Below are 26,055 nucleotides of genomic sequence, written 5' to 3'. Positions count from 1 at the left end.
TTTTACTGTGAACAACATGAGTATGTATATACTATTACAATATATTTACACTTGCTAGGCTTGGTCACTATACGTAAGTACTAGCCGATTTTGTTTACCATAACTGCATGGTAACATTGAACTTTGAACTTGCGTATGAAAATGTTCTGTGCAACGTAAAAGGACTACTTTTTTTAAAAAGAAACACATGGCTTTGTTTACATTTTGACGCAACATTACGTATATATTGTTGTTTTTTCATAGGATTTTGGAAGAATGTGAACAAAATAATAATGTTTTATATTTATATATGATTCAAACAATTTTTAAATTAACAATTTTATAAAGAAACGGAAAAATATCCCGACCGGGGCGACGTGCTTTCATTTTTGTTAAAAATGATGAGTGTCAAATGAAAACATTACCTCTGTGCCTATGTTCGTCCTACGATCGAGTCTTTGAGGTGGACGGGCGTAAGATCCCCTGATAGAGGTCAGTTATAAACATATCCTCTTGTCTTTGTTCTTTGAGAATTTAATCATGTGTAGAATCTATTATAAAACATGCACCGCTAATAATCCACGTGTTGACAGTTACGCGTCACCACAAATACATTGTATCCATCGAATATAAGTGAATTTGTTTCATCTATCGATGGCGATATGAGCGTAGATTATATAATCACATGGCTCCCAAGGATGTAATATCGTCAAGTCAGACGACATCTCAAACACATTGAGCTACTTGAAAATCGGTGTTTTGACAACTCCAGTGTGTAAGCGTGCGTCAGCTTCGCCTCGCTGCACAATAACGGTCACCGAGTACACACATGTGACCGTGTACAAATTCTTTATGTTATTACGCTATATATTAACTTTTAGCAAAATTGAATATATATTTAAAGTTCTGATCTGATTAAATCAAATTATCTCTGAAATTGACTTTGTTTGTCATGTTTATTTTACAATAAAATATTGAACTTTTTGTCGTCGCGGATGAATAATTCTACCTTACGTGAAGAGTCATCATTCGCTGTTCAATTGAGTAAGCTCCTCCCACTTTTGACCGACTTTTATTGAATAATTACGTCACATTCAAATGACGATTTTATTGCATAAAATATAAATGAAAAAAAGTCATGTGAGTGTAAATATAGGGATTGGATTTCGCTTTTATGTTAACCATGCTTGTATGGAGCAATTCCTCTAAGAATATATTCAATATGGGGCGCTAACGCGCCCCATAGAATATATTCTTAGAGGAATTGCTCCATACAAGCATGGTTAACATAAAAGCGCAATCCAATCCCTATATAACACTATTTTACTGTGAACAACATGAGTATGTATATACTATTACAATATAACACTATTTTACTATGAACAACATGAGTATGTATATACTATTACAATAAAACACTATTTTACTATGAACAACATGAGTATGTATATACTATTACAATATAACACTATTTTACTGTGAACAACATGAGTATGTATATACTATTACAATATAACACTATTTTACTGTGAACAACATGAGTATGTATATACTATTACAATATAACACTATTTTACTGTGAACAACATGAGTATGTATATACTATTACAATATAACACTATTTTACTGTGAACAACATGAGTATGTATATACTATTACAATATAACACTATATTACTGTGAACAACATGAGTATGTATATACTATTACAATATTACACTATTTTACTGTGAACAACATGAGTATGTATATACTATTACAATATAACACTATTTTACTGTGAACAACATGAGTATGTATATACTATTACAATATAACACTATTTTACTGTACTGTGAACAACATGAGTATGTATATACTATTACAATATAACACTATTTTACTGTGAACAACATGAGTATGTATATACTATTACAATATAACACTATTTTACTGTGAACAACATGAGTATGTATATACTATTACAATATAACACTATTTTACTGTACTGTGAACAACATGAGTATGTATATACTATTACAATATAACACTATTTTACTGTGAACAACATGAGTATGTATATACTATTACAATATAACACTATTTTACTATGAACAACATGAGTATGTATATACTATTACAATATTACACTATTTTACTGTGAACAACATGAGTATGTATATACTATTACAATATAACACTATTGTACTGTGAACAACATGAGTATGTATATACTATTACAATATAACACTATTTTACTGTACTGTGAACAACATGAGTATGTATATACTATTACAATATTACACTATTTTACTGTGAACAACATGAGTATGTATATACTATTACAATATAACACTATTTTACTATGAACAACATGAGTATGTATATACTATTACAATATAACACTATTTTACTGTGAACGACATGAGTATGTATATACTATTACAATATAACACTATTTTACTATGAACAACATGAGTATGTAAATACTATTACAATAAAACACTATTTTACTGTACTGTGAACAACATGAGTATGTATATACTATTACAATATAACACTATTTTACTGTGAACAACATGAGTATGTATATACTATTACAATAAAACACTATTTTACTATGAACAAAAAGTGATTGATGTGTTAAGTATTCAACATCTCGTGGCTATGAACTAGGGACCAACATTGGGCAGGTGCCATATAGGTTGGTGGGCTTTACTGAAAAAACAAATCAGCTTTTCAACCTTACACATCCTAAAAATAACTACTGGAGGATAATGTGTTTTTAAAAATCATACCAAACCCAAATGACAGTGTAATTAGTTCTATTTGTTACAGTTTTGTCTTTTGCTGAAACCATAAGATGTTAATACTGTTAAATAGCCATTCCTATCTCTATTGGTCTTTTGAACTATTCAACATCTTTGAGCTATTCAAATTTTAATCTTTCACCTTGAGATATTCAGCCTTTGACCTTATGATTCATTATTTAATCTCTTGTCCCATAGATCTGACCAGGATCAGGAAGTCCAGGGTAAGATTGCCACAATCGAGGACCTCCACACTCGTCTCAAGGTCAATATTGATAACATTCAGCTCCTCAACCAGCAGGTAAGGTCAAGGTCACAGTGGTAATGTTAAAGCATAAAAGAAACTTGTTACCAGACTATAATCTACATTTTTTAATTTCAAAGAAAAAATGGTTAAGCTTATCCATTGATGGTAAAGTCTTTGTATGTATTGTTTTTGCAGTTGGGTACCTTACAAAAGGAGAACCATCGCCTTAGAAACGATTTTGAGAGGGAATTGTCGGCCAGACAGACCCTGGAATTACAGGTAGAGAGTAAGGAACAGACGATTGGAAGTCTAAAGTCACAGCTCGAAGCCCGTAAACACTTGCTTATAGAGCAAAGTACACCATACAGAGAGATGGAAAAACCTGTAAGTACCTCCGGCTATATCATATGTGCTGTGGAGTGTGGTATGATAGGGTAGTTTATCATGGCTTCTATAGCTGATCCTCCCTTGACAGTACAGCAATTATTTGTGAAACAAGACCGCTTCATAATAGTGTATCAATTGAAATTTTTACATTTAAGTGAGTAAGAAGCAAATGAATATTAAGAGATTCTGGATAATTCTTTTTGTGTAAATACATTTAACCTTGTTAACTCAAAGTTGTATTTCTCAAAGACCTGTTGATCTTGACAAAAGTTTACACTTATTATCCAACTTGTATAACTTATACTAGAATAATATAACTTATACTGGAATATATAGGATTATCTTAAGTATAATCATGTTCATGTCCATTTTGAGTTAACGAGGTTTGACTGTAGTTTACTTGGTCATCAAGCTTGTTGATAAGTAATACTGTGTGGTATCTGGAGTAGTACACTTGTTGCATGCTGACAAATGATCACGGTGTAGTAGTGTGATAGGACTAGTGCTTCAGTGTCTCACCATTCTTACAGGACTCCATAGAGCTCAAGGATTACAGTATGGATAAGGAGCAGGTAACTCTAGTCCTAGACACGTATTAATCAAGGAAACGTAGATATTAACTCGGGACACACCTTACTAACAACACCTCTCTTACAGATCTTAAGACTGAAATATATTTATAAAGAATCCAGCTACAACATATGAGGAGATGCAATAGAAATAACTCTGACAATAATTCATACATTTATTCATTGTGGAAATGTTGATAGGTTTGTTTTTGGTCTGTAGGTTTATAAGCATATTTTAGAATTCAAAGTCTATAATGTTGTTGAATTACAATGACTTGAATGTGCATAAATGATAAAATTGCATAAACAGTTCACATTTGAAACATTTTGAAATTCTTACCAAAACTTTCTTCTCTTTGTCACCTAAGTTGAATATTGAGAAAACTAGACTCAGCTGTATGAAAGCAAAACTTACCATCTGTTAGCACATTATATGTATTCCTATATCTGCTGTCCTCAAATGAATATTACTTGTGTAATACGTATCTTTAATACAGTAGTATGAGATATGGTGGTCACTGTTAGACCACACTGTATCCACATCATATTGTAAGTGAGTAGTATTAGATAGAGCACTCATTCTACTTAATCAGATCTTTATAGAACTCAATACTACTCATTCTCCCCATATGTTTTTGTCAGTATTTCATCACATCCATGTTCATTATTGTACTTGCTCTATCACTCCCTTTGAGGTTTTAGATGCTCATATTGAGATATAAAACTCCTTGATGTTTTTTATTCCTGACATTGTTTAATTAGTGATTTGTCACATTGATTATTCATTTTTTATGCATGTCATTATCCCAAATTTTATGAAATATGAAGTTTTAGCTTTGTTGAAACTCTTTTGTCCCATTCTCTGCTAAAAGATTGTATCATTGCATATTATCTGGCATGTTATCATGTGTTGTTAGCTTTACCAATTCATGGCATGCCTTACACAAGTTGTCTGCCCTTGTAAAACTTTGTATTTTAAAATAAATGTACATGTTCAGTTGTTTCCAGCCAGTTATAATTAATAGCAATGAATACATGTCTATATATTTATTAATATAATTTGGGTAACTTTTATCATGTCATCTCATTCTTTATTTTACACGACTTGGAACTAGGCATTACTTATGTATGAACTCTACTTTAGAACCCTCTTAATTCCCCCCTACATCCTTTACCTAATGTTGAATCTGCCTCTGTATAACAGTTCACCACTAATCACCGAGTTATGGCAATTTCAGACATGAATTATAATGATAAGACATTCTAAGGATTCTATGGTTAAATAGACATGTTACCTGAATTCCAAGAGTGCAATATCCTGTCTGAGAGTCAAAACAATCCTATCAGTAGACTGCTGGATGTCCTGATGTTATTAGAAAATATTTCAAAATCTGTCTGATAACACAATGAACATGTAAAGTATCTTGTAGGATTAAATCTTGAGTTTTAAATGTTTTACAGAGAAAGGCCTATGGTAAGGGACTGGACGATGCCGGGATCTCAAATCCACAGGATCTCGATAAGAACTACTGGATACAGCGAGTAGGAGAGGTACGGTTCTGATCTATCTGTCTTGTAGATTTGTATCCTCCATGTTACTGTCACTTTAGTATACTTACCATGTCACCCCCATAATACACAAAACATTGCACCTGTCCCTTGATAACTGTCATGTTTCCACAGACCCCACTTTTTCCCTGGTCATTTTCATTGATATTGTAGGACCAGTTATAGTTTAAATAATTTATCAATTGTAATGTACATGGAGATTTTATATAGTTTTCAGACAAATCATGACAAAGGCCTGTATCAAAATCTGCAGGTCCGTCCGGATTTATACTCAAAATAATTGACCTTTACAAACAACCCTTGTGTATAAAGTAGACCCTATGTTGATAGATAAAACAAAGCCATTCAAACCTGTTATTTACAACACTGTTTTACAAAGGACGATTGTGTACATCAGTACATGTTTTATTTAACATATCGGATAATCCCAGTATATATCTTTAGTGTTTTATCCACCCTGAGTGACATTCATGTACATGTAGGATACCCCGAGTAATGTAAACTGAGTGTTTATGTACATGTAGGATACCCCGAGTGGTGTAGACTGAGTGTTTATGTACATGTATGTAGGATACCCCAAGTGGTGTAGACTGAGTGTTTATGTACATGTATGTAGGATACCCCGAGTTATGTTTATGTACTTGGTACACTGACTTTGTGTTTGTTTTGTTACCACAGCAGTTCCCTGCCACATACTAGGTTGGTTTCTACCTGTAGTGTAGTGTGGAATGCATTAGAAGTTTTCCATAATGCAAATAGTCGCTTACCTCCTTTCGATGAATCATTATATTTGTTTGCCGTGTATTTTTTTTTTTTTTTTTTTGTGAATTTTGAATTTTAACAGATTTATTTTCATAAGTTTAAGAACAACGTTTGTTTCAAGCTCAAAAATTGATAAAATACTGTCTTAAATCATAAACAATGTGTTTGAATTGTGAAGTAATGTTTAACATGTAACTAACTATTAATAGTATGAGTTAATGATTTGAACTACCTTGTTCACCATCTGTTAATGTGTGTTGATGATTTTTAATACTTAGTTTTTAATGATTACATATACCAAGTGAAGAAGCATGATTGAACAAGCAATAGACAGCTTATATACTTTTTGACTTGATATCATCTGTCTGGTGTTGGTATAAGATAAAATGCACCTAAATCTATGTATACTTCCCCTAGTTAGATCAATTCATTCAAACAATCTAAGTATGAATTATTTGCACCAATTTTCTGTTTAGATGGAAGATGTTGGAGGAAATTTCTTTATCACACATTAAGATTTTAATATTATAATAACATCGACAACTCTAGGATTTATTTCAGACTAGATAACTCATAAAGATCTGATAGCAAGATAGATAATTCTTGAAATTGATCTGATATATATCAGGGTAGATAACTCTTAGATATATGATTCATTATCAGGGTTACATGATCATTATGTTATTCAGTGTAAATGTATGTTTGATTGTAAATGTACCAGCCACTCTGCCGGTCTAACCCCAATTTTGTATTTATATCCACAGCTTTCGATACAGCTACAGCAAAGCAGTGAATACTGGTCTGACAAGGTTCGTGAACTCTCGTCCCAGACAGGCAAGGGACGGACCATCCCAACGTAGTCAGCCACTGTGCTATCCCCATGGTCCCCCGGAGGCCACTGTGGGGACGGCAGGGTTATGTGATACTCATGGGACTTCTAAGTCTACAAAATCTATCAGGACATTAGATACTTAACAGTAGACTAAGGTCAATGTGTCGCCAGAAATTCTTGAACTTTTGAATGATGATAGATTGTGATATTTTATTTTTAACAAAAGATCTGCCAATGTCCGTCTACAGAAGTGTGATCTAGTGAGAATTTTAATTTATAGTTTATTTACCTGTACTTGTTGTCAGTCTTGGGGCTGGTACAGTTGGCCATAAACCCTGACTGGACATACAGGTACCAGTAGTGATCTGGGACCATTTATTTATTATACAACACTGTAGTAAACTATTATAGTTACTGGGCCAAAGTGTGATAGGTCTGGTACAGTTGTTTCATTTATCAATAAAGCATGCCTGTTATAATGTATAAGTATGAAAGATCTAGAAACAAAATCAACTTCATCATGTCCAAAACTATTTACAATGATGGAAATTGTAAAAAATCAACCAGTGAAGATTGTAAATATGAAATCATTAATTTGCCATGTGCTTGTGTGACCGTAGAGGAATATGTGAGGAAAAACTCCGCCAGCCATCACAGGAAATAATCCCAGTGAATGCATTATGTGCTAGACTGTTTATTTATACTTCTGTTCTTAAATTTGTTTAAGTAACCCATATTGATTTATCAGTCAGATATATTTGAAATTATTTTATTGTTTAAGAGTAAATTATGAGTATTAGGGGTTTTCCTTTTGTAATGAATGTCTCTAGCCTATGTAGTCGTGTATAGGTGCATTCAGCACAAACTAGCGTCCATCATTCATTTATCTGTGATAACACTGAGTAAATTTGAGTTTTAATCACTTTTTATTACGATAATACTGTTGATAGCATTTATTTTATAACCTGTGAAGATTTAGATATCAAGGTCGCAAAGCTAGGTCAAGGTCACACATTTACGTTGACAAAGTTGATGTCCACATGACCTAATGATCAAGGTTAACAAAGGTCATGTAGCTTCAATCATTGCCTGGTGTGTTGACCAATACTTTAGATTTATATTAGGAGAGATATAGTGTTGCTCCACTCCCATATCGTCCATAGGTCTGCCTACTTCTAATCAAACATACTGACTATAGACCCTAGTTACTAGTGTGTGCTTTGTAATCAATATCATAGAAATGTTGAGGTGTGCTGAATCTGACAGCTCTATGTGATTGTATTGGGCCAGACACCACTGTGCTGTATCTGACAGCTCTATGTGATTGTATTGGGCCAGACACCACTGTGCTGAATCTGACAGCTCTATGTGATTGTATTGGGCCAGACACCACTGTGCTGTATCTGACAGCTCTATGTGATTGTATTGGGCCAAACACCACTGTGCTGAATCTGACAGCACTATGTGATTGTATTGGACCAGACACCACTGTGCTGAATCTGACAGCACTATGTGATTGTATTGGACCAGACACCACTGTGCTGAATCTGACAGCTCTATGTTATTGTATTGGGCCAGACACCACTGTGATGAAATGATGTTTATTATGAAATCCATTCCTCAGCAGCTGTACTTGTGATCTTTACTGGCAGACAATGCATGAGAGATTGGTGTATGTCTATTTATAGAAAAATTGTGATTAACTGTCTCATTATGAAATTTATATCTATATATATACAATTTTGTCATTTTACAATAAAATCCAGTCAGAACTGGTCCTACAGAATTTAACTGGTTTGTGTTTCTTTTCCAACTGAATTGCACATCATTAGAATAAGGCACAGCCAAAGAATTCATAGCGTACCATATCCAAATGAGAAATGATTAAACTTTTTAACAAGTTTTATTGACAGATACTAGACGAACTACGGAAGAAAGACCATTTGAATACATGTAGCCCATAGCCACCATCTAATGGCTGTGGACAAAAACAGTGCTAAGTGGTTTTTATGAGGTTAAAATAGCTATAGATCTTTTTTTTCGAATAGCTGCAGTAACACCCAGGAATAACATGGAGTTTAAAATCAAAACTAAGGGGAGTAACTCTTATTACCTTGACGTCTCATCTCCAGGCCTAGCTGGCGAGTGGGCAGAAGTAATCACAGGGGTCTGGTATTAATTTTGATCCACTAGAACATCCATATGTATACCATTTTAGACGTTTAAGGGTCTAGATAAAAAAAAATCGGTAAAAATCTTATCGTGAAAATGAACTCCTAAAAGGTGGTACTTCAAATAAAAGTACGTTTTTGTACATTAGTGAGTTTGTAGGACTGCAGCATACTAACTATCAAACCTCAAACCTTGATCTACATTGTACAAGATCAAGATTAAAGCACAAACTGGGATACATGTATATGAGTATTTTATATAGACCCCTTAAACGTCTGAAAATGGTCTATGGGCACTCTGATGGGTGCAAATTGGTATAAACTGTAACTAATTCTCAGACCGCTGTGTCAGGAATTATACACCATACCGGTGGACCTGGCCTAATTTATTGTTCTGACCAGTGTGACGTCAACCTGAATGACCCTATTATACGCGTTTTCTTGCTAAGTTTTGCAGCATATTCCCGCATAAATCGAGCAATATCTGAATTTCAAATAATGAATATCCATTAGAATTGCCGGCTATTTAAGGGCTTTTAATTTTCGCATGACATTCGAATTCATTGAATGTCATATTCTTGTACTTCATCGTCTGGCAAGTTGAAAACTACTTATTTTGACACAACTAAATTATAGCGCCTAATTGAAGCTTTTATGCAATCGCAATAGTCCGAGTAATTTGATCAACATCAAAGAGAAAGCGCAACACTGAAATAGTGAAACTAAGGGAAGTAAGTCTGATATATCTGAGTAAAACAGCAATTACTACCAATAGTGTGTTAATGATGCAGTTGACTCAAAAATCGATGGAGCTTCGTTCAACTTTATAGAACTTATAGACGATTTGGGTTTACTATCCAACAGAAAAGTGCTAACGGAAAGTTGTTATTTTAATACCAGAAACATATTTTGTTATACATGACAGAGGGACGAATTGAGGCTAAGGGGGTAACTCTTATTGGCTTGAAGCCTCATCTCCATGCCTAATATTATATAGTGTCCCAGGCTTCAGGCGTTTTATAATTTTATTGATCAAAGTTAAAAATCGGTATTTCCATGTGATCATTCGTGTGCTCCTATCTTTGCTGAAACCATATAGAATCTAGTAATCGCCGCATCCGTCTGTACATGTATGTCCGTCATACCTTCAATATGGGGTGGAAACAATCCACCTATAGTACAATGTAACAAAAGAATTCTTGGTGTGAAGAAAAATTCTACAAATCATGATATACGGAGAAACTGACAGATTCTATATTTCAATCGATATTCAGTTAAGTTTACTTAGGTTTTTTTTCTCTCTCTTCCCAAATTGTCTAGCTCTATGTATAAATTAATGTAAGCCCTCTATGTAACAGGGAAAACTGAATTCAAATGGCTAAAGTGCGTTTAAGAAATTCTAGATAATTCTGGTTGAAGTTATGTTTGGCTACATCAAAAAAGTTGTTTACCTGATATTAAGTATAAGAAGTCAACTATTACTCGTAGATTAAGGGATCAGTTCACCCAGTCGTGGTTCCAAGATATTGAAAACTCTTCAATTTTTACTCTATATTTTTTTAATACGGTTAAACGAAAAAGACTGAAAATACTGTGCAAATTTAGAATACCAAATATCAAACTTCCGGCTGAAACCGGAAGATGGATAGGAGTTCAACGAAACAATATTTGAAAATGTACAATATGCACAATGAATAAAATGTTATGACACGCTGATTTTTGAGTCTTTGTACAAATAATGCATTTAATATTGCCAGTCATGCAGTAAAATTGAATTGTATATGTATTACCTCTTGTTATACACAATATGTATCTGAGTGTAAGAAAGGAATTGAATGGTGTACATGCATATGGATGTTTGGTGTCATTTGCTGCAGCTAGAGGTCAACTTAGCGGGAACGGGGCCCTTCCTGAAGGAAGTTATCTGGTAGTTTGTTTACAGTTGCCTGTTAGTTGAGGGTCGTTGTCAGTGACACTTGCATAAATCATACTAGGAGACGGAAACCATTCGGAGCAACTGATGGCTACAACACTACATATATAATAATTATATACATACTATAACGCACGGGGTCAGTCGCAAGTTATCCTGCAGACTAGCGTACATGTATGATCTATTTATTCTATACTACAAATTAGCCAAATATTAATTGGGCGAAAGTGGGCGACTATTCATGTACGTTGAATTGTCTCTAACAATTCCATTCTTCATTTTACCGACCTATGAACGATAATATGGTGTCACTGTTTCCATGTCAAGGTTTAAGAGGGAGTCTTCCTTACGGTCACTTACGATCGCTCGACACACCATAACAAGGGCTGGACTAATAACCATGCAATGGAAAATACAATGTATTTGTAAACAGTAAAATCATTTTATTTCAATGAATGTTTACAAATTGAACGAAATATATACTGAACCACGCGAGATATATAAGGTCATAGACCTGTACAGTATGTAATTAGCATAGCTAAACATTTACACCAAATAACCCACTCAATATGGCCGGCGTCTGACCTGTCGCCCAGTAGGACATTAACCCCTGTTGTAGGTTTAGTATGTTTACACATCCCTGTGCTAATGTGACCTTGACACGGATAATATAGTGTTACAGTGTTACATAATGTATGCGTATTTGTCTTCTTTCCTTTTTATTTTTGATTTATCGAATAACTGAAATAAATGGAGCGATATCTTTCATGGTGTATAAACGGTCACCTATCATCTTAAATGCGGCCAGTTGTGCGGTCATCTCTGTGGACTCTTTTATCTATGATATCATTACGCCGTCATCACAGCCAATCATAAGCGACGTTACAAACGGCGACGCCAATTTTTATTTAATGGGCTGAAAAGTAATTTTTTTACACCAATGGAAATGCTCTTAACACACAAAATTGAATTATATTGCTATATAGAACGGAGCCAACCCCTGTTTAGCCGGATAATCGATAAAAAGTTTAAAAATAGGAATCGATAAAATAGTTCGACCGGTTCACAAAAAACTTTGGACATATAGGAATATACGAAAAATATAAGTCTAATAAACCCTATTAGATAATAATTCAAAAAGCCTTTCCAGTCATTTTATTCAATACAAAAAGTTGGGAAACGCTCAATTACATCAGTTAACCTTAATGGAATAGAAATAGATTCTAAATTAAGTTTGTAATCATCCTCGATACTCCAACTGTTACTTTTACGCTCCCCTTGTATGTCAAAGCAGAATCGAAGGCTATGTATACATGTGTGCGGCAACAGATGATATAGGTAGTTTTCTTTTGATGTACATTGTGATTGAAATTGACTATACAATGTAGATCTGTGACTTTGGAGTTGGGCGTTCTCTGTAATCAGGGCTTTTCATATATGAATGAAAAGACCTATAGTTTTTATTCTGTTTTTATTAATTCTTCTGCATCCAAAGTTGTATACAATGGCTCTCCGAAATGGTAAGAGATATGCCAATGGAAGTGTCACCATATTGTAGGGCAAGAGTTGAAGGTGTGACAGCAGCATTTTATGTTAATCAAAAACCCAATATGGCCACTATGATTTGTGTCAATATCTCGTTAGCAGCGGCTTGACGAATTTCTTTCATTTTTGGATACATCATCTAGAATCCAACAAGGAACAAACAATTAAGTAACAATTTTCTCTAAGATGTCAACTTTCGGCTGGAAATAAGGGTCAAAGTTCAAAAGTGCAATTTATCGAGAAAAAATAATTTAAAACGTCTTTTCAAGTTCTGGAAGGCCTAGAGAGATATTAGCACGGTGAGGTAAATGGCTTCCAAGTTAGATAATATGAATGATATTGACTTGCATTCAAGGAGGCAAAAAAACCTAAAATCTTAAAAGGCTTCTAGTGAAGTTCTGAAAAGCGCCTAGAGACCTGATATTGGACCTGTAGCAAGTAGAGATAAAGGGATAAATTAAGTTTGTTAATATGAATGACATTGACCATAATTCCTTGTTGGTGAAAAGCCCGTCACAATGTCTTGAAATGAAATTTCTGCAGGCTGTGGTTGGTCAGCGTTTTTTTTTCTCTCTCTTTTTTTTTCTGAACTGCCTTCAGTTTTGCTGCGACTTATTTCAGGGTTGTATCATGATAATAGTTAGAGAAGTTTAGGCTGACAAGCCCGGGCTTTGGTTCAGTTTCGAGACTGACGTTCCCGGGCCTTGGTACAGTTGTGAGTCTGACGAACCCGAGTCTTGGTACAGTTGTGAGTCTTACGAGCCCGAGCCTTGGTACAGTTGTGAGTCTGACGAGCCCGAGCCTTGGTACAGTTGTGAGTCTGACGAGCCCGAGCCTTGGTACAGTTGTGAGTCTGACGAGCCCGAGCCTTGGTACAGTTGTGAGTCTGACGAGCCCGAGCCTTGGTACAGTTGAGTCTGACGTACCCGGGCTTTTGTACATTTCTGAGTCTGACGTGCCCGGGCCTTGGTACACTTATGAGTCTGACTAGCCCGAGTTTTTGTATTGTTGTGAGTCTGATGAGCCCGAGATTTCGTACAGTTCTGAGTCTGACGTGCCCGGGCTTTAATACAGTTATTAGTCAGATGACCCCGAGTCTTGGTATAGTTGTGAGTCTGATGAGCCCTAGCTTTCGTACAGTTGTGAGTTTGACGTGTCCGGGCCTTGGTACAGTTGTGAGTCTGACGTGCCCGGGCCTTGGTACAGTTGTGAGTCTGACGTGCCCGGGCCTTGGTACAGTTGTGAGTCTGACGTGCCCGGGCCTTGGTACAGTTGTGAGTCTGACGTGCCCCGGTGTAACGTTGAAAATGGACCTCCGTTGAAAATTGACCCCGAATGCCGTTGAAAATTGAACATGCCGTTGAAAATTGGCAGTGTCTTGGGTCAATTATCAACGGCAGGTGTGTTGAAAAATGGCCGTTGAAAAATGACCTTGGCAAACTATCAACGGATGGTCTTTTGAAAAGTTTGTACTATGTGGTGTTCACTTCCGAGTACCAGTGGATAGTGTTACAAAACTATAATTATGTGATATTATTAATTTGTTTCTTAATGATTTTTTTATTATTATATTTTTGACGATTTTACGTTTGTCAGATATTCGGTAATTGTTAATATATATTTATTCCCTGTAATACAAGAATACATGTATTACATATCTGCGTATGGATCAGTTATGTTTTGTTCTGCGTATGGTTGTGTTGTGTTGTGTTGTGTTGTTTTGTGGTTGTGTGTCATTGTGTTGTTTGTTGTGTGTTGTTGTTGTGTGATGTGGTGTTGTTATGTTGTGTGTTGTGATGCGTGTTGTGTAATGTTATTGTGTTGTGTGTTATTGGTGTGTTGTGTGTTGTTGTATGCTGTGTGGCTGTGTTTTGTGTTATGTTGTTGTCGGGTGTTGTGTTGTTGTTGTTAGGTGGTGTTGTATTGTTGTTGTGTTGTGTTGTTTTGTGATGTGTGGCTGTGTTTTGTTGTGTTGTTGTTCTGTGTTTGTGTAATGTGTTGTCGTGTGATGTTTTTGTGATGTGTTGTTGCTTTATGTTGTGTGATGTTGGATGTTGTATTGTTGTTGTGGTGTGGTTGTGTTTTGTGTTGTTGTCTTGTGTGATGTGTTGTTGTGTGATGTTTTGCTGTGTGATTTTGTGTTGTGTTATGTTTTGTGATGTGTTGTTGTATATTATTGTGGTTTTTTTTGGTGGTGTTGTATTGTTGTTGCGTGGTTGTGTGTTGTGATTGGGTTGTGTTATGTGATGTTTTGTTGTTACGTTGTGTTGTGAGGCGTGTTGTGTTGTTGTGTGTTGTTGTTAAGTGGTGTTGTGTTGTTGTTGCGTGTTTTTGTGATGTGTTCTTGTGTGGTGTTGTGTTGTTGAGTGTTATTGTTGTTTCGTGTTTGTGTGTTGTGGTGTGGTATTGTTGTGTTGTGTGATGTTTTGTTGTGATGTTGTGTCGTGTTGTTGTGTGATGTTGTCTTGTGCTGTGTGGTTGTGTTTTTTGTGATGTTGTGTTTAGTGTGATGCGTTGTTGTGATGTTGTGTTGTGTGATGTGTTGTTGTGTGGTGTTGTGTTGTGTAGTGTTGTTGGTGTGTTGATGTGCTGTGTGATTTCGTAGTATTGTGGTGTCGTGTTGTGTTGTTATGTAAAAACGAGTTCTTATGGGGTCACTTTTCAACGGGGTCTATTTTCAACGGGTGCGCTTAAAGTTCAATTTTCAACGGTTTTCGGGGTCATTTCTCAACGTTGAAAAATGACCCGAGGTCAGTTTTCAACGGGAGTCCATTTTCAACGTTACACCGGCCTTTGTACAGTTCCGAGTCTGACGTGCCCGGGCCTTGGTACAGTTCTGAGTCTGACGTGTCCGGACCTTGGTACAGTTCTGAGTCTGACGTGCCCGGGTTTTGGTACAGTTCCGAGTCTGACGTGCCCGGGCTTTGGTACAGTTATGAGTCTGATGAGCCCTAGCTTTCGTACAGTTCTGAGTTTGACGTGCACGGGCCTTGGTACAGTGGTGATTCTGACGTACCCGGGCCTGGGCCTTGGTACAGTTCTCTCAATCTCTATAGCAGAAACCAGACATTGTTTATTCCCTAGAAAATGTCTATTAATACCCGAACAGATGTATATACTAGATAATACGTAAATATGACGAGTTGTGCTACGTGTATACATTGACCTATTATCTAATTACATCTCTTCTTTTTTCAAAGGCACACACATATTGTTTACAGTTTCTAATATATAACACCAGTGACGGGAAAATTTGGTCTAGAAGCATAACCGCTTATCAGGTATGTACCTAGTCAATTTAAACGTTTGAAAGATCGTTTATTATCACATTCCGGTTATTATGATAAACACGACGTTCAGTGGCATTACTTATTGTAACAGTTCTTCCATTGATGATTTTGTAGAAATCCCCAAAATCTGAAATGATACGCTTCCTGAGAAAAAGAAAAGGCATTCTTAGATTGGCAATTTGGCAGCGTTTTGCCTTAGAACTCCTTTTAGAGAACGTTAATGACTGTTATAAAATGAAAGAATGTTCTTAACTGGTCACTCATATCTGAAGAGTTTATGGGTATTCATTTTATCAAAACATGTCCATCTCTGGGTTGCGATATCATATAACAGTCGGTACGGTGCCTTTTCCCGGCTCTCTTCCATCTGATTACGATATCGATTGTTTACAGAACGTTAACAAAACAACATATGTACTCTCGACTGAATGTATCGGTTCTAGGTCCGGTTTAACAAACATTCCTCGACTTAAGGAAATTCTGTTATTTTTAAATTGCCCTTAATTTCTGTAATGCTTTCATACAGGAAACATTAGGTTAAGAAAGTTCCTAGAATTAAGGAAAGTTCATAAAACTTGACCATGTTTTATCTGTTAACTGTACATGTATATCTCACTCAAAATTAGTTCATGTAGATAATAACTTACACAAACTATTTTGTAGGCCATATAGTCCGGCAATGTCCGTCGAGACAAGTCTGTAGGTAAATACAAGGGTTTATACGTGATCTAGGTCATTGACTATTACTAAAATCTGCAATAATGTCATCGTCGGAAAATATACTACGTTACATTTAGTATGATCAAAGCCTCGTGCCCAGAAACGAATTATACGTCACGGTACGTAAACCCCTCACCCTACTATGGTTGAAAAATGACCCGAGGTCAGTTTTCAACGGGAGTCCATTTTCAACGTTACACCGGCCTTTGTACAGTTCCGAGTCTGACGTGCCCGGGCCTTGGTACAGTTCTGAGTCTGACGTGTCCGGACCTTGGTACAGTTCTGAGTCTGACGTGCCCGGGTTTTGGTACAGTTCCGAGTCTGACGTGCCCGGGCTTTGGTACAGTTACGAGTCTGATGAGCCCTAGCTTTCGTACAGTTCTGAGTTTGACGTGCACGGGCCTTAGTACAGTTGTGATTCTGACGTACCCGGGCCTGGGCCTTGGTACAGTTCTCTCAATCTCTATAGCAGAAACCAGACATTGTTTATTCCCTAGAAAATGTCTATTAATACCCGAACAGATGTATATACTAGATAATACGTAAATATGACGAGTTGTGCTACGTGTATACATTGACCTATTATCTAATTACATCTCTTCTTTTTTCAAAGGCACACACATATTGTTTACAGTTTCTAATATATAACACCAGTGACGGGAAAATTTGGTCTAGAAGCATAACCGCTTATCAGGTATGTACCTAGTCAATTTAAACGTTTGAAAGATCGTTTATTATCACATTCCGGTTATTATGATAAACACGACGTTCAGTGGCATTACTTATTGTAACAGTTCTTCCATTGATGATTTTGTAGAAATCCCCAAAATCTGAAATGATACGTTTCCTGAGAAAAAGAAAAGGCATTCTTAGATTGGCAATTTGGCAGCGTTTTGCCCAAGAACTCCTTTTAGAGAACGTTAATGACTGTTATAAAATGAAAGAATATTCTTAACTGGTCACTCATATCTGAAGAGTTTATGGGTATTCATTTTATCAAAACATGTCCATCTCTGGGTTGCGATATCATATAACAGTCGGCACGGACCGTTGATCGGTGCCTTTTCCCGGCTCTCTTCCATCTGATTACGATATCGATAGTTTACAGAACGTTAACAAAACAACATATGTACTCTCGACTGAATGTATCGGTTCTAGGTCCGGTTTCACAAACATTCCTCGACTTAAGGAAATTCTGTTATTTTTAAATTGCCCTTAATTTCTGTAATGCTTTCATACAGGAAACATTAGGTTAAGAAAGTTCCTAGAATTAAGGAAAGTTCATAAAACTTGACCATGTTTTATCTGTTAACTGTACATGTATATCTCACTCAAAATTAGTTCATGTAGATAATAACTTACACAAACTATTTTGTAGGCCATATAGTCCGGCAATGTCCGTCGAGACAAGTCTGTAGGTAAATACAAGGGTTTATACGTGATCTAGGTCATTGACTATTACTAAAATCTGCAATAATGTCATCGTCGGAAAATATACTACGTTACATTTAGTATGATCAAAGCCTCGTACCCAGAAACGAATTATACGTCACGGTACGTAAACCCCTCACCCTACTAGTGTTTCCCACAGCCCCGATTAGCATGGCGCCGCGCCGTGCCCTTTTTACCTGACGCCATGCCCCTATGACCTAACGCCGTGCCCTGTTTGTCCCCAGTACACATCTACTAAACTACCAAATACCAGGTACCAGGTAGTGACTTGATAATTAAGTAAACAAAAGAAGTGTGACCACTCCCTGACCCCCTGACCAACACCCCAGTGGCCCTAATTAGCAGCCTTTGGCTATTTCCACCTTGGCTTGTGGTGTCACTTTCAGGTCTGTGTATTACGTAAGCTGAAGTCAAGCAGCCGATCGGCAGTCTAGAAAACAATCAGCTGGCCTTTCAATAAGTTTTATGACTACAACTAGTGAGCATTACTTCAAAAACAAATTCTGCTTACAACTGTAAATGATTTACTCACGTTTTTAATGTTTAATAGGCCTATCTATATCTGATGGATGTCACAAGCTTTGCAATCGTAATGGCCGCCATTTTGGGTGTATTGTAATAGTAGATCCGGAGGTATTGAATTTCAGGATTTTACTAATATTCACGTTTTTAAAAACGAAAACGGTATTATTATTTAGAATTTCGGTGTGAATTTATTTTTAGAAAAGATATCTTAATAATAATAAAATTATTAATAGCAAAGTAATTAAAATAAATCAAATTAAAAAGAAATCAACTTTTTTCTCTATCAGATTAAATTGAAATATTTTGCATACTACTCTCACACTTATCTGTATTTTCTTAATTTAGTGCTTGTAAATTTAGAACATTATTTTAATTAATCGTCCATTATTATGAAACATGTTATCTTATTCAAATCAATACAGTATTTTTAATATTTAAATAAAGATATATATTAAAATAAAGGTAATTGGATTGAAATAAAGGAATACATTTTGAATTTTCCCATTCTTTTAATTAATATAAATGAAATTTAGATCTTTCTTGTGAATCAATTATAGTCATGATCATATGATCTGCATATTACAATTTTCAAAATCATTTTTTTCACTCAGAATAATTAAATAGATGTCCTGATATTACTTAGCAACTCAGAGAGTTTAAAGCATTTAAATGATATTAAGTTGAACCAGAATTAAATAAACAACAAGACAGTTTTAAAGATTTCCCCATGTATTGGAAGTTGTCGATATAACCTTTGTGCCCCTCTGATGGTTATTTATCGCGGTCAAGGTGCCCTTTTCAAAACCCAGCACCATGCCCTTTTTTTTCCTGTGGGAAACACTACCTACTATGATTAAAGCAAAGATTACAAACAAGAGAAACGTATTATATCGTACCACATTTTAATGAGGTATAACAAAATTATAAAAAAAAATCACGAGACGGAGCACCAGATGGTCAGTGAATGTTACTGACCATCAGTGACCATCACATTCATACGACTTACAATTCAACATACTCTTACGATCACAATATGATAATATACCCGCGGCGTCACACTCGAGATCATCATAAATCTAGTATTTCCTGGTATCAGAGTATTTATAGTTTGGTCAAAATAAGCACTTCGTAAAATAATTATTTTAAATAAATAAACAATCAAATTGTCAGAAATAGTCTATATTCATCACCGATGTGTAATTAAAACAGATGAGCACTGCGCAGTATATCAAATTAATTAATATTATTAGAGTTCACGACACGGAAATCCTAATTTAAGCAGATTTGTTGACGCCCCTAGTGACGTGGAGATTCAAAATATCTATTGTTCTTCTAAGTTCAGACTCGTATCACACCGGAAACAGATTTCCGATCCGTGGTGGTCGCCCGAGGCTGTCCTTCACAAACACAAGAGAACGCAGTTTTGAGTACAGTCGCTTGTTTACAAACATCTCTCGCTAACTAGGTCACCATAGAGCGACCCAGACTATATATATTCCTCCGCCACAACGATTACCTGGGAAATATCGTCTGATCCTCATTCTATTTATAGCTCGCCGTAATCGGTATAGTCGTTACGGTGTACATCCTTCATGGCGAGGCCTATCCCACATTCCACTGGGTAATAAAAGTATTGCAAAAGTCTGCAGTGCTACAGCAACTGTTGTTGTTATCGGCGCATGGATATAAAATGTGTATCACCCGATGTTGTTCCATTCACAATAAAGAGACTAAACGTCATACATTACACTCAATTTGTTAATAACTAAAAGTCGCTAATGTTTCAGGAGTCGATGTCGGATTCTAGCGGTGTTCCTATTTCACTCTCATAACTAGTGTGACGTGTTGTGAATCCCTCGCTATGCCAGTCCGACTCCTCACCCGGGGAACTGCACGGCCGACAAAGCACGTGCTCGTCATTACTATCGGCCCTGTTTTGTAACCGTCGCACGGCTTCCTGGATCAATGTTTGTTCGCGTAGCAAATGCTTGAGAATCATAATTGAACTGCCATCTGTAAATCCGCATTTACAGTGTCTCTGAAAGCACTTTGAGCATTTAATATATCCCTGAGAATTAAACACATTTTCAGCTGCACCTGACGATGGTAGAACAGTTCTGTTTGGCAGTGATGAGGATTTGCATGGAATAGTATAGGGTGATGGCCGTGTTTTATGCCGTCTTTCTACTTTTTCTCGATAACATGATGATTTCACTGTGAGATTTTCCTTGAGTTTCCCTATTAAAGTGTCCAAATCGACTGGCACAATGGCCTCGGTTGGTTCGACAGTGTTTACTTCCGTGGGGAGACGCATATTTTCTGTTGAATTTCTCTACACTGATGGAAACCTTCTCTCTCCCTCCCTCTCGAACATCAACACAACACCGGTTGTTTACCAGTGATTTGAATGAACTCCGTCTTTGTTGTTGTAGTAGCTCAGAGGTCAAGCTTACTCCGCGAGGAAAAGTAGTCCGTCATGTTTTCATAAAATCTAGGTATCTGGTAATATTTTTGTGCTCAAAATAACTGCATTTCAAGTATATACAATATAGAAAATCAATAACTCTTGATAATCTTTGATTTAACAAAATTGCATGCTTATTTATGAAACGTCGGATTTCTCTCAGCCGTGCTGAACATGCCCTACTCGCATGTTTACATATACGCATTGCGTTCTGATTGGTCGCCATAGTCTTGTTTGGGTGATCTGGTAAATAGCATGAATCATGATATATCGAAGTATCGACACAAACAAGTACTTGTTTACAAAGGGCAATGTTTTGAACCGTCTACTAAATTATCTCTTCCGCGAATACAGAGTTTTAAAATTATTTACAAGAGTGTACGAAAATAACAAGTTGTGTGGATATTTGCTACAAATATATATAGATCTTCATACGATGACTCGATGGCAGTATATACCAATTCCACAATGTACTATATATGTGTACTATTGATAGAGGTGAAAAGATCCATACGGAACTGGCAATACAAGAACATGTACACGAAACAATGAAGTAATATAAATATATAGATTATGCAGTGTACAGTATATGTCGACCAAGAGCACATATCAATCGACCTGGAACTATCTAGAAGAATAGTATTGCATCATTTTCTCTAAACAGAAATGCATATTTAACTCTGTCGGAAACGTACCTTATATTTCTGGTTTCTATGTACAGTGTACGTTGCTCGATGGTGGTCCAGACCCGTTCCAATATTCACTTTACAATACAATACAATAAATTTTATTTAAAGTCGCATATTTCTTACAAATAACATAAGCTCTTGTAAGCTATTATCGCGACAAACAAAAGTATATATGTATTGTTAACAGCACAAAGATTATGTTAAAATGTGGAAAATCAAAAGATATAGGTTTGTATGTATATCACAGAAATCAGAAGGTAAAACAAAAACGTTAGTTAAACATGAACACTCGAATTTGTACAAACGTTGTGTCACTAAAGGTAAGGATTAAAATATATGCTAACATAGCAAAAAGTAAAAAATGACAGATTATACACGAATATAGTGCGAGTTAAAAGGAAGTATTTTAAGTTGAGATCGTAAAAAGCAATATTTAGACCATGTGATATAAAGACAAAGTGTCATATACATAGACTTATGATAAATAAATGAAAAATCGTAAATATGACAAAGCTTTTGCAGATACATATAGTGTATACACAAGCTGCATTATACAGAATAATACAGAACACAGGATAAAGAAATATGTAAGTATACACAGGAGAATTACAAGACAGCAAAGCATGACACAAACGGTTATTCTGCAAAAGACAGACAAATGGCACACGACAATCAGAAATATATATATTTACTACTAGTACTACTGTTATTATATGTTTCTGATTTAATCAGGGACATGATGAAATTATCGATAATGATAATGTATTTTTATCGATGTTTTACGGGTACCTATAATTATCAGATAGACAGATTAGACTATTTTGATAATCATTCAAAAAATGAAGAATGCCTCTATCAGTCTATGTAGTAATGTCAAATGTTTGGAAGACGTTTCTCCGATCGGGAGTGGCTATGGATATCTATGAACATGATGTAGTCCTGTCTAGACCGATTGTTCAAAATTTATTACGAAATGTTAGATAATCTATCTGGAAAGCTACACGAAATATTTTTGTGACCCCTGGATGTCTCCAGATGGTCAAAGACCTACACACCTGTGGTGTCAACTACCGGTGATGGTGACCTCTTAAACAGCACGGAGTAAACACGTGGCCCGCGGTAATCGTCTCACGTGACGTAAACACGGAAAGATATTCATATCGCAGTATGTAAATTTACATAATTTTCTGTAACTGAATATAATTTGTGGGTCGGTATATATGAAACAACAGGTCACGTGGTAGTTAAAACACGTGCAGCACGATGTGTGCACATACAGGCGTTCGCCACGTCAATCAATATCACATGATAATATGATGACATCATCGATATGGATAAGATTTTTTTTTGTAATTGTTTTATTTTAGTAGAAGCTAGGTCATTTATTAATAAATGAAAAACAAATCAAACAAGCTCTTACAGTCACCGACACGTACATCATGATGAACTAAATGAGATAAACCAAGGGTGAATTTAACGTCAGTGATAGTAACTCCTGGAGGATGGAGGATGTAGCAATGCAAGAAACTCAAGCTACCTTTATTATTGTATTACGACTATTCCGTCTTTGTATATTACAGAGTTAGCTCCCTTGCGGGTAGGTATCAATTGTTACGTCATCATTTTGTGAGCGCAATTCACGCCGTTTTCCCCGAAAAGTATATTTGCATATTACGCTCGCAAACACATGACGTCACAATCAATACTTACCCGCAAGGACAGATAACTCTGTAATATGCAAATACGGAATTGCACTCTTTGGGTTTTTTTTTCTCAGACGACCCATACACTAATACTAGATTAAGCCACGTTACTTTTTATTCTACCAATTTCGATATCGGAATTAGAATTTCCGATATCTGAATTGAAGTTTCCAATATCGGAATTAAATTTTTGATGTCGGAAATTAATTTCGGGAATTCTAATTCCGATAGATAAATTTCTGATATCGAAAAACTAATTCCGATATCGGAAACTTCAATTCCGTTATCGGAAATTCTACTTTTGATGTCAGGAATTAGAAAACATTTTTCCATATCAGAAATTCCAATTCTGATATGGGAAATTCTATTTCCGATATCAGGAATTCTATTTCTGATATGGGGAATTCTATTCCTGATATCAGGAATTCTATTTCCGATATCAGGAATTCCAATTCTGATATGGGAAATTCTATTTCCGATATCAGGATATCTATTTCTGATATGGGGAATTATATTTCCGATATCAGGATATCTATTTCTGATATGGGGAATTCTATTCCTGATATCAGGAATTCTATTTCCGATATCAGGAATTCCAATTCTGATATGGGAAATTCTATTTCCGATATCAGGATATCTATTTCTGATATGGGGAATTATATTTCCGATATCAGGATATCTATTTCTGATATGGGGAATTCTATTCCTGATATAGGAAAATCTTTGTAATTCCTGATAACAGAAATTCAATTCCCGATATTAGAAATTCTCTCTATCGTTATTTGCATGGTAGAATAACTTGAATTTACGATATCGGAAAAAAAAAAATCTGATATCGAAATTTGTTTTCTTATTTCCGATATCAGAAATAGAATTTCCGATATCAAAATTAGAGTTTCCTATATCAGAAATTCAATTCCCAATATCAGAAATTCTCTCTCTCGTTATTTGCATAGTAGAATAACTTGAATTTCCTATTTTCCGGTATAGGAAATACAATTTCTGATATCGGAAATTTGTTTTTTAATTTCCGATATGGGAAATAGAATTTCTGATATCAGAATTGGAATTTCCGATATGGGAAACAGAATTCCCAATATCGGAATTAGAAATTCGAAATTCCGATCGGAAATTCTGAATAAAAAGTAACTTGGCTTGCCATACTCCAGATCTACATTCAACCTGGATCCCTCCCTACAATATAGTGCTTAACCACAATGTTGTAGCTCAAAAGACCTTTTTAGACAGAAAAAATGGCGCCGACCGAAATGTATAGCAAGCGGGGTACGTATATTGGGCCATGTCAACACAGAATTTTGTAATGCCTATAGATATTAATACTGTTTGACTATTAAGATAAGACAATTCTCTAACACGAAAAATATGCAATACAGGTTCAAACAAGGAAAACCAAAATCCACGTATTAAAGATTTAAACTAATTTCTCTAATTTTAATCGAGCTCACTATTCATTAATTTCATGTAACATCATAAGCAATATTTAGCTAGATATCTGCATCATAAAATGTAGAACCAGCTTGGAATTATGTACTTTTTGTATGTAATTCCAACTCGAACAGAATATTACATGTCTGTCAGATATACTGTTTACCTCATATTGACCTCTTACATTGTCGGTTTTAAACACTAACAATACCCTAGCATGCTCACACATGTAGCCTTACTGTCGTAATTATGGCCTACTTAAGTCTGACCACAATACACTTTTACAGGGCTTGGCAGTAATGATAGGATATCCCTTTGTAATCTCCCTGTAGATATATTATATGTATTGTTTACACAAATAAACAATGTGGAGTGAAAAACACTGTTGTTGTACTTGTTGGAGACATATTCGGTTAAAAAAACTTACTTGTTCCTAGATGTAAGTATAGTCACTAAGCTTAGTATACCGTTTTGACGTCTCGGGATGAAGTAAATAGATATGCATTTGGTATTCTCAAACATTACTCGAGTATGGAGATTTTGACTAAATAAAGTCTATTTTTGACTTAACAAAAAAAATCGTTACTAAATCTGTACATAATGGCATTACCATTATCGACAACTGAAGTGCATCTAATTAACGAAACGACCAATGCTTTATGGGCATGGAATTACATCTTATTTCTAAGATTAGGGATTTAACGACATGATTTTCTGTAGGTTGGGATTTCGGAACATATTACGGGTCCCTAAACTCCTTAAGTGTTTAATCACATATGACTCGGTTGTCGTTTAGATAACAGTCAATGTCATCTAGTCTCTAAACCTCTGAACATAGAGGCGGATAGGTTCTTTCAACCAAATATGCGATATATAGCCAGTGAACTTGGCTAAGTTTGAATGAACTTTGTAGCCCCGAGTCAAATCATTTAAACAACTAAAAATATATTGTATATTAAAGACATCGTTTAAAGATTTCCGCAC

At 35.6% G+C, this 26,055-nt stretch overlaps 2 protein-coding genes and 1 long non-coding RNA gene across 3 annotated transcripts in view; 2 read left to right on the top strand and 1 right to left on the bottom strand.

The window, feature by feature from the left end:
• Window positions 1–8,919, top strand: part of LOC138315733 (uncharacterized) — an 86,690-nt gene extending 77,771 nt beyond the window's left edge. Inside the window, 5 exon segments of the mRNA XM_069256977.1 lie at window positions 2,966–3,068; window positions 3,210–3,398; window positions 3,932–3,973; window positions 5,432–5,521; window positions 7,066–8,919. Coding sequence (XP_069113078.1) covers window positions 2,966–3,068; window positions 3,210–3,398; window positions 3,932–3,973; window positions 5,432–5,521; window positions 7,066–7,161 — 520 coding nt within the window. The 3' untranslated portion in view covers window positions 7,162–8,919.
• An 8,301-nt stretch (window positions 8,920–17,220) lies between these two features.
• Window positions 17,221–26,055, top strand: part of LOC138315727 (L-fucose kinase-like) — a 63,409-nt gene continuing 54,574 nt past the window's right edge. Inside the window, exon 1 of the mRNA XM_069256968.1 lies at window positions 17,221–17,486. The gene's annotated coding sequence lies outside the window, so the exon portion shown is untranslated. The remainder of the gene's footprint in view (window positions 17,487–26,055) is intronic.
• Window positions 18,077–21,728, bottom strand: LOC138315729 (uncharacterized). Its single transcript, XR_011207518.1, has 2 exons — window positions 19,614–21,728; window positions 18,077–18,364 (listed from the first exon to the last, which is right to left on the bottom strand). It is a non-coding gene; the product is annotated as an uncharacterized lncRNA (long non-coding RNA).

The sequence above is a fragment of the Argopecten irradians genome, chromosome 2, assembly GCF_041381155.1.
Source record: "Argopecten irradians isolate NY chromosome 2, Ai_NY, whole genome shotgun sequence".
NCBI lineage: Eukaryota > Metazoa > Mollusca > Bivalvia > Pectinida > Pectinidae > Argopecten > Argopecten irradians.
This window is presented reverse-complemented; position numbering and strand designations above follow the sequence as displayed.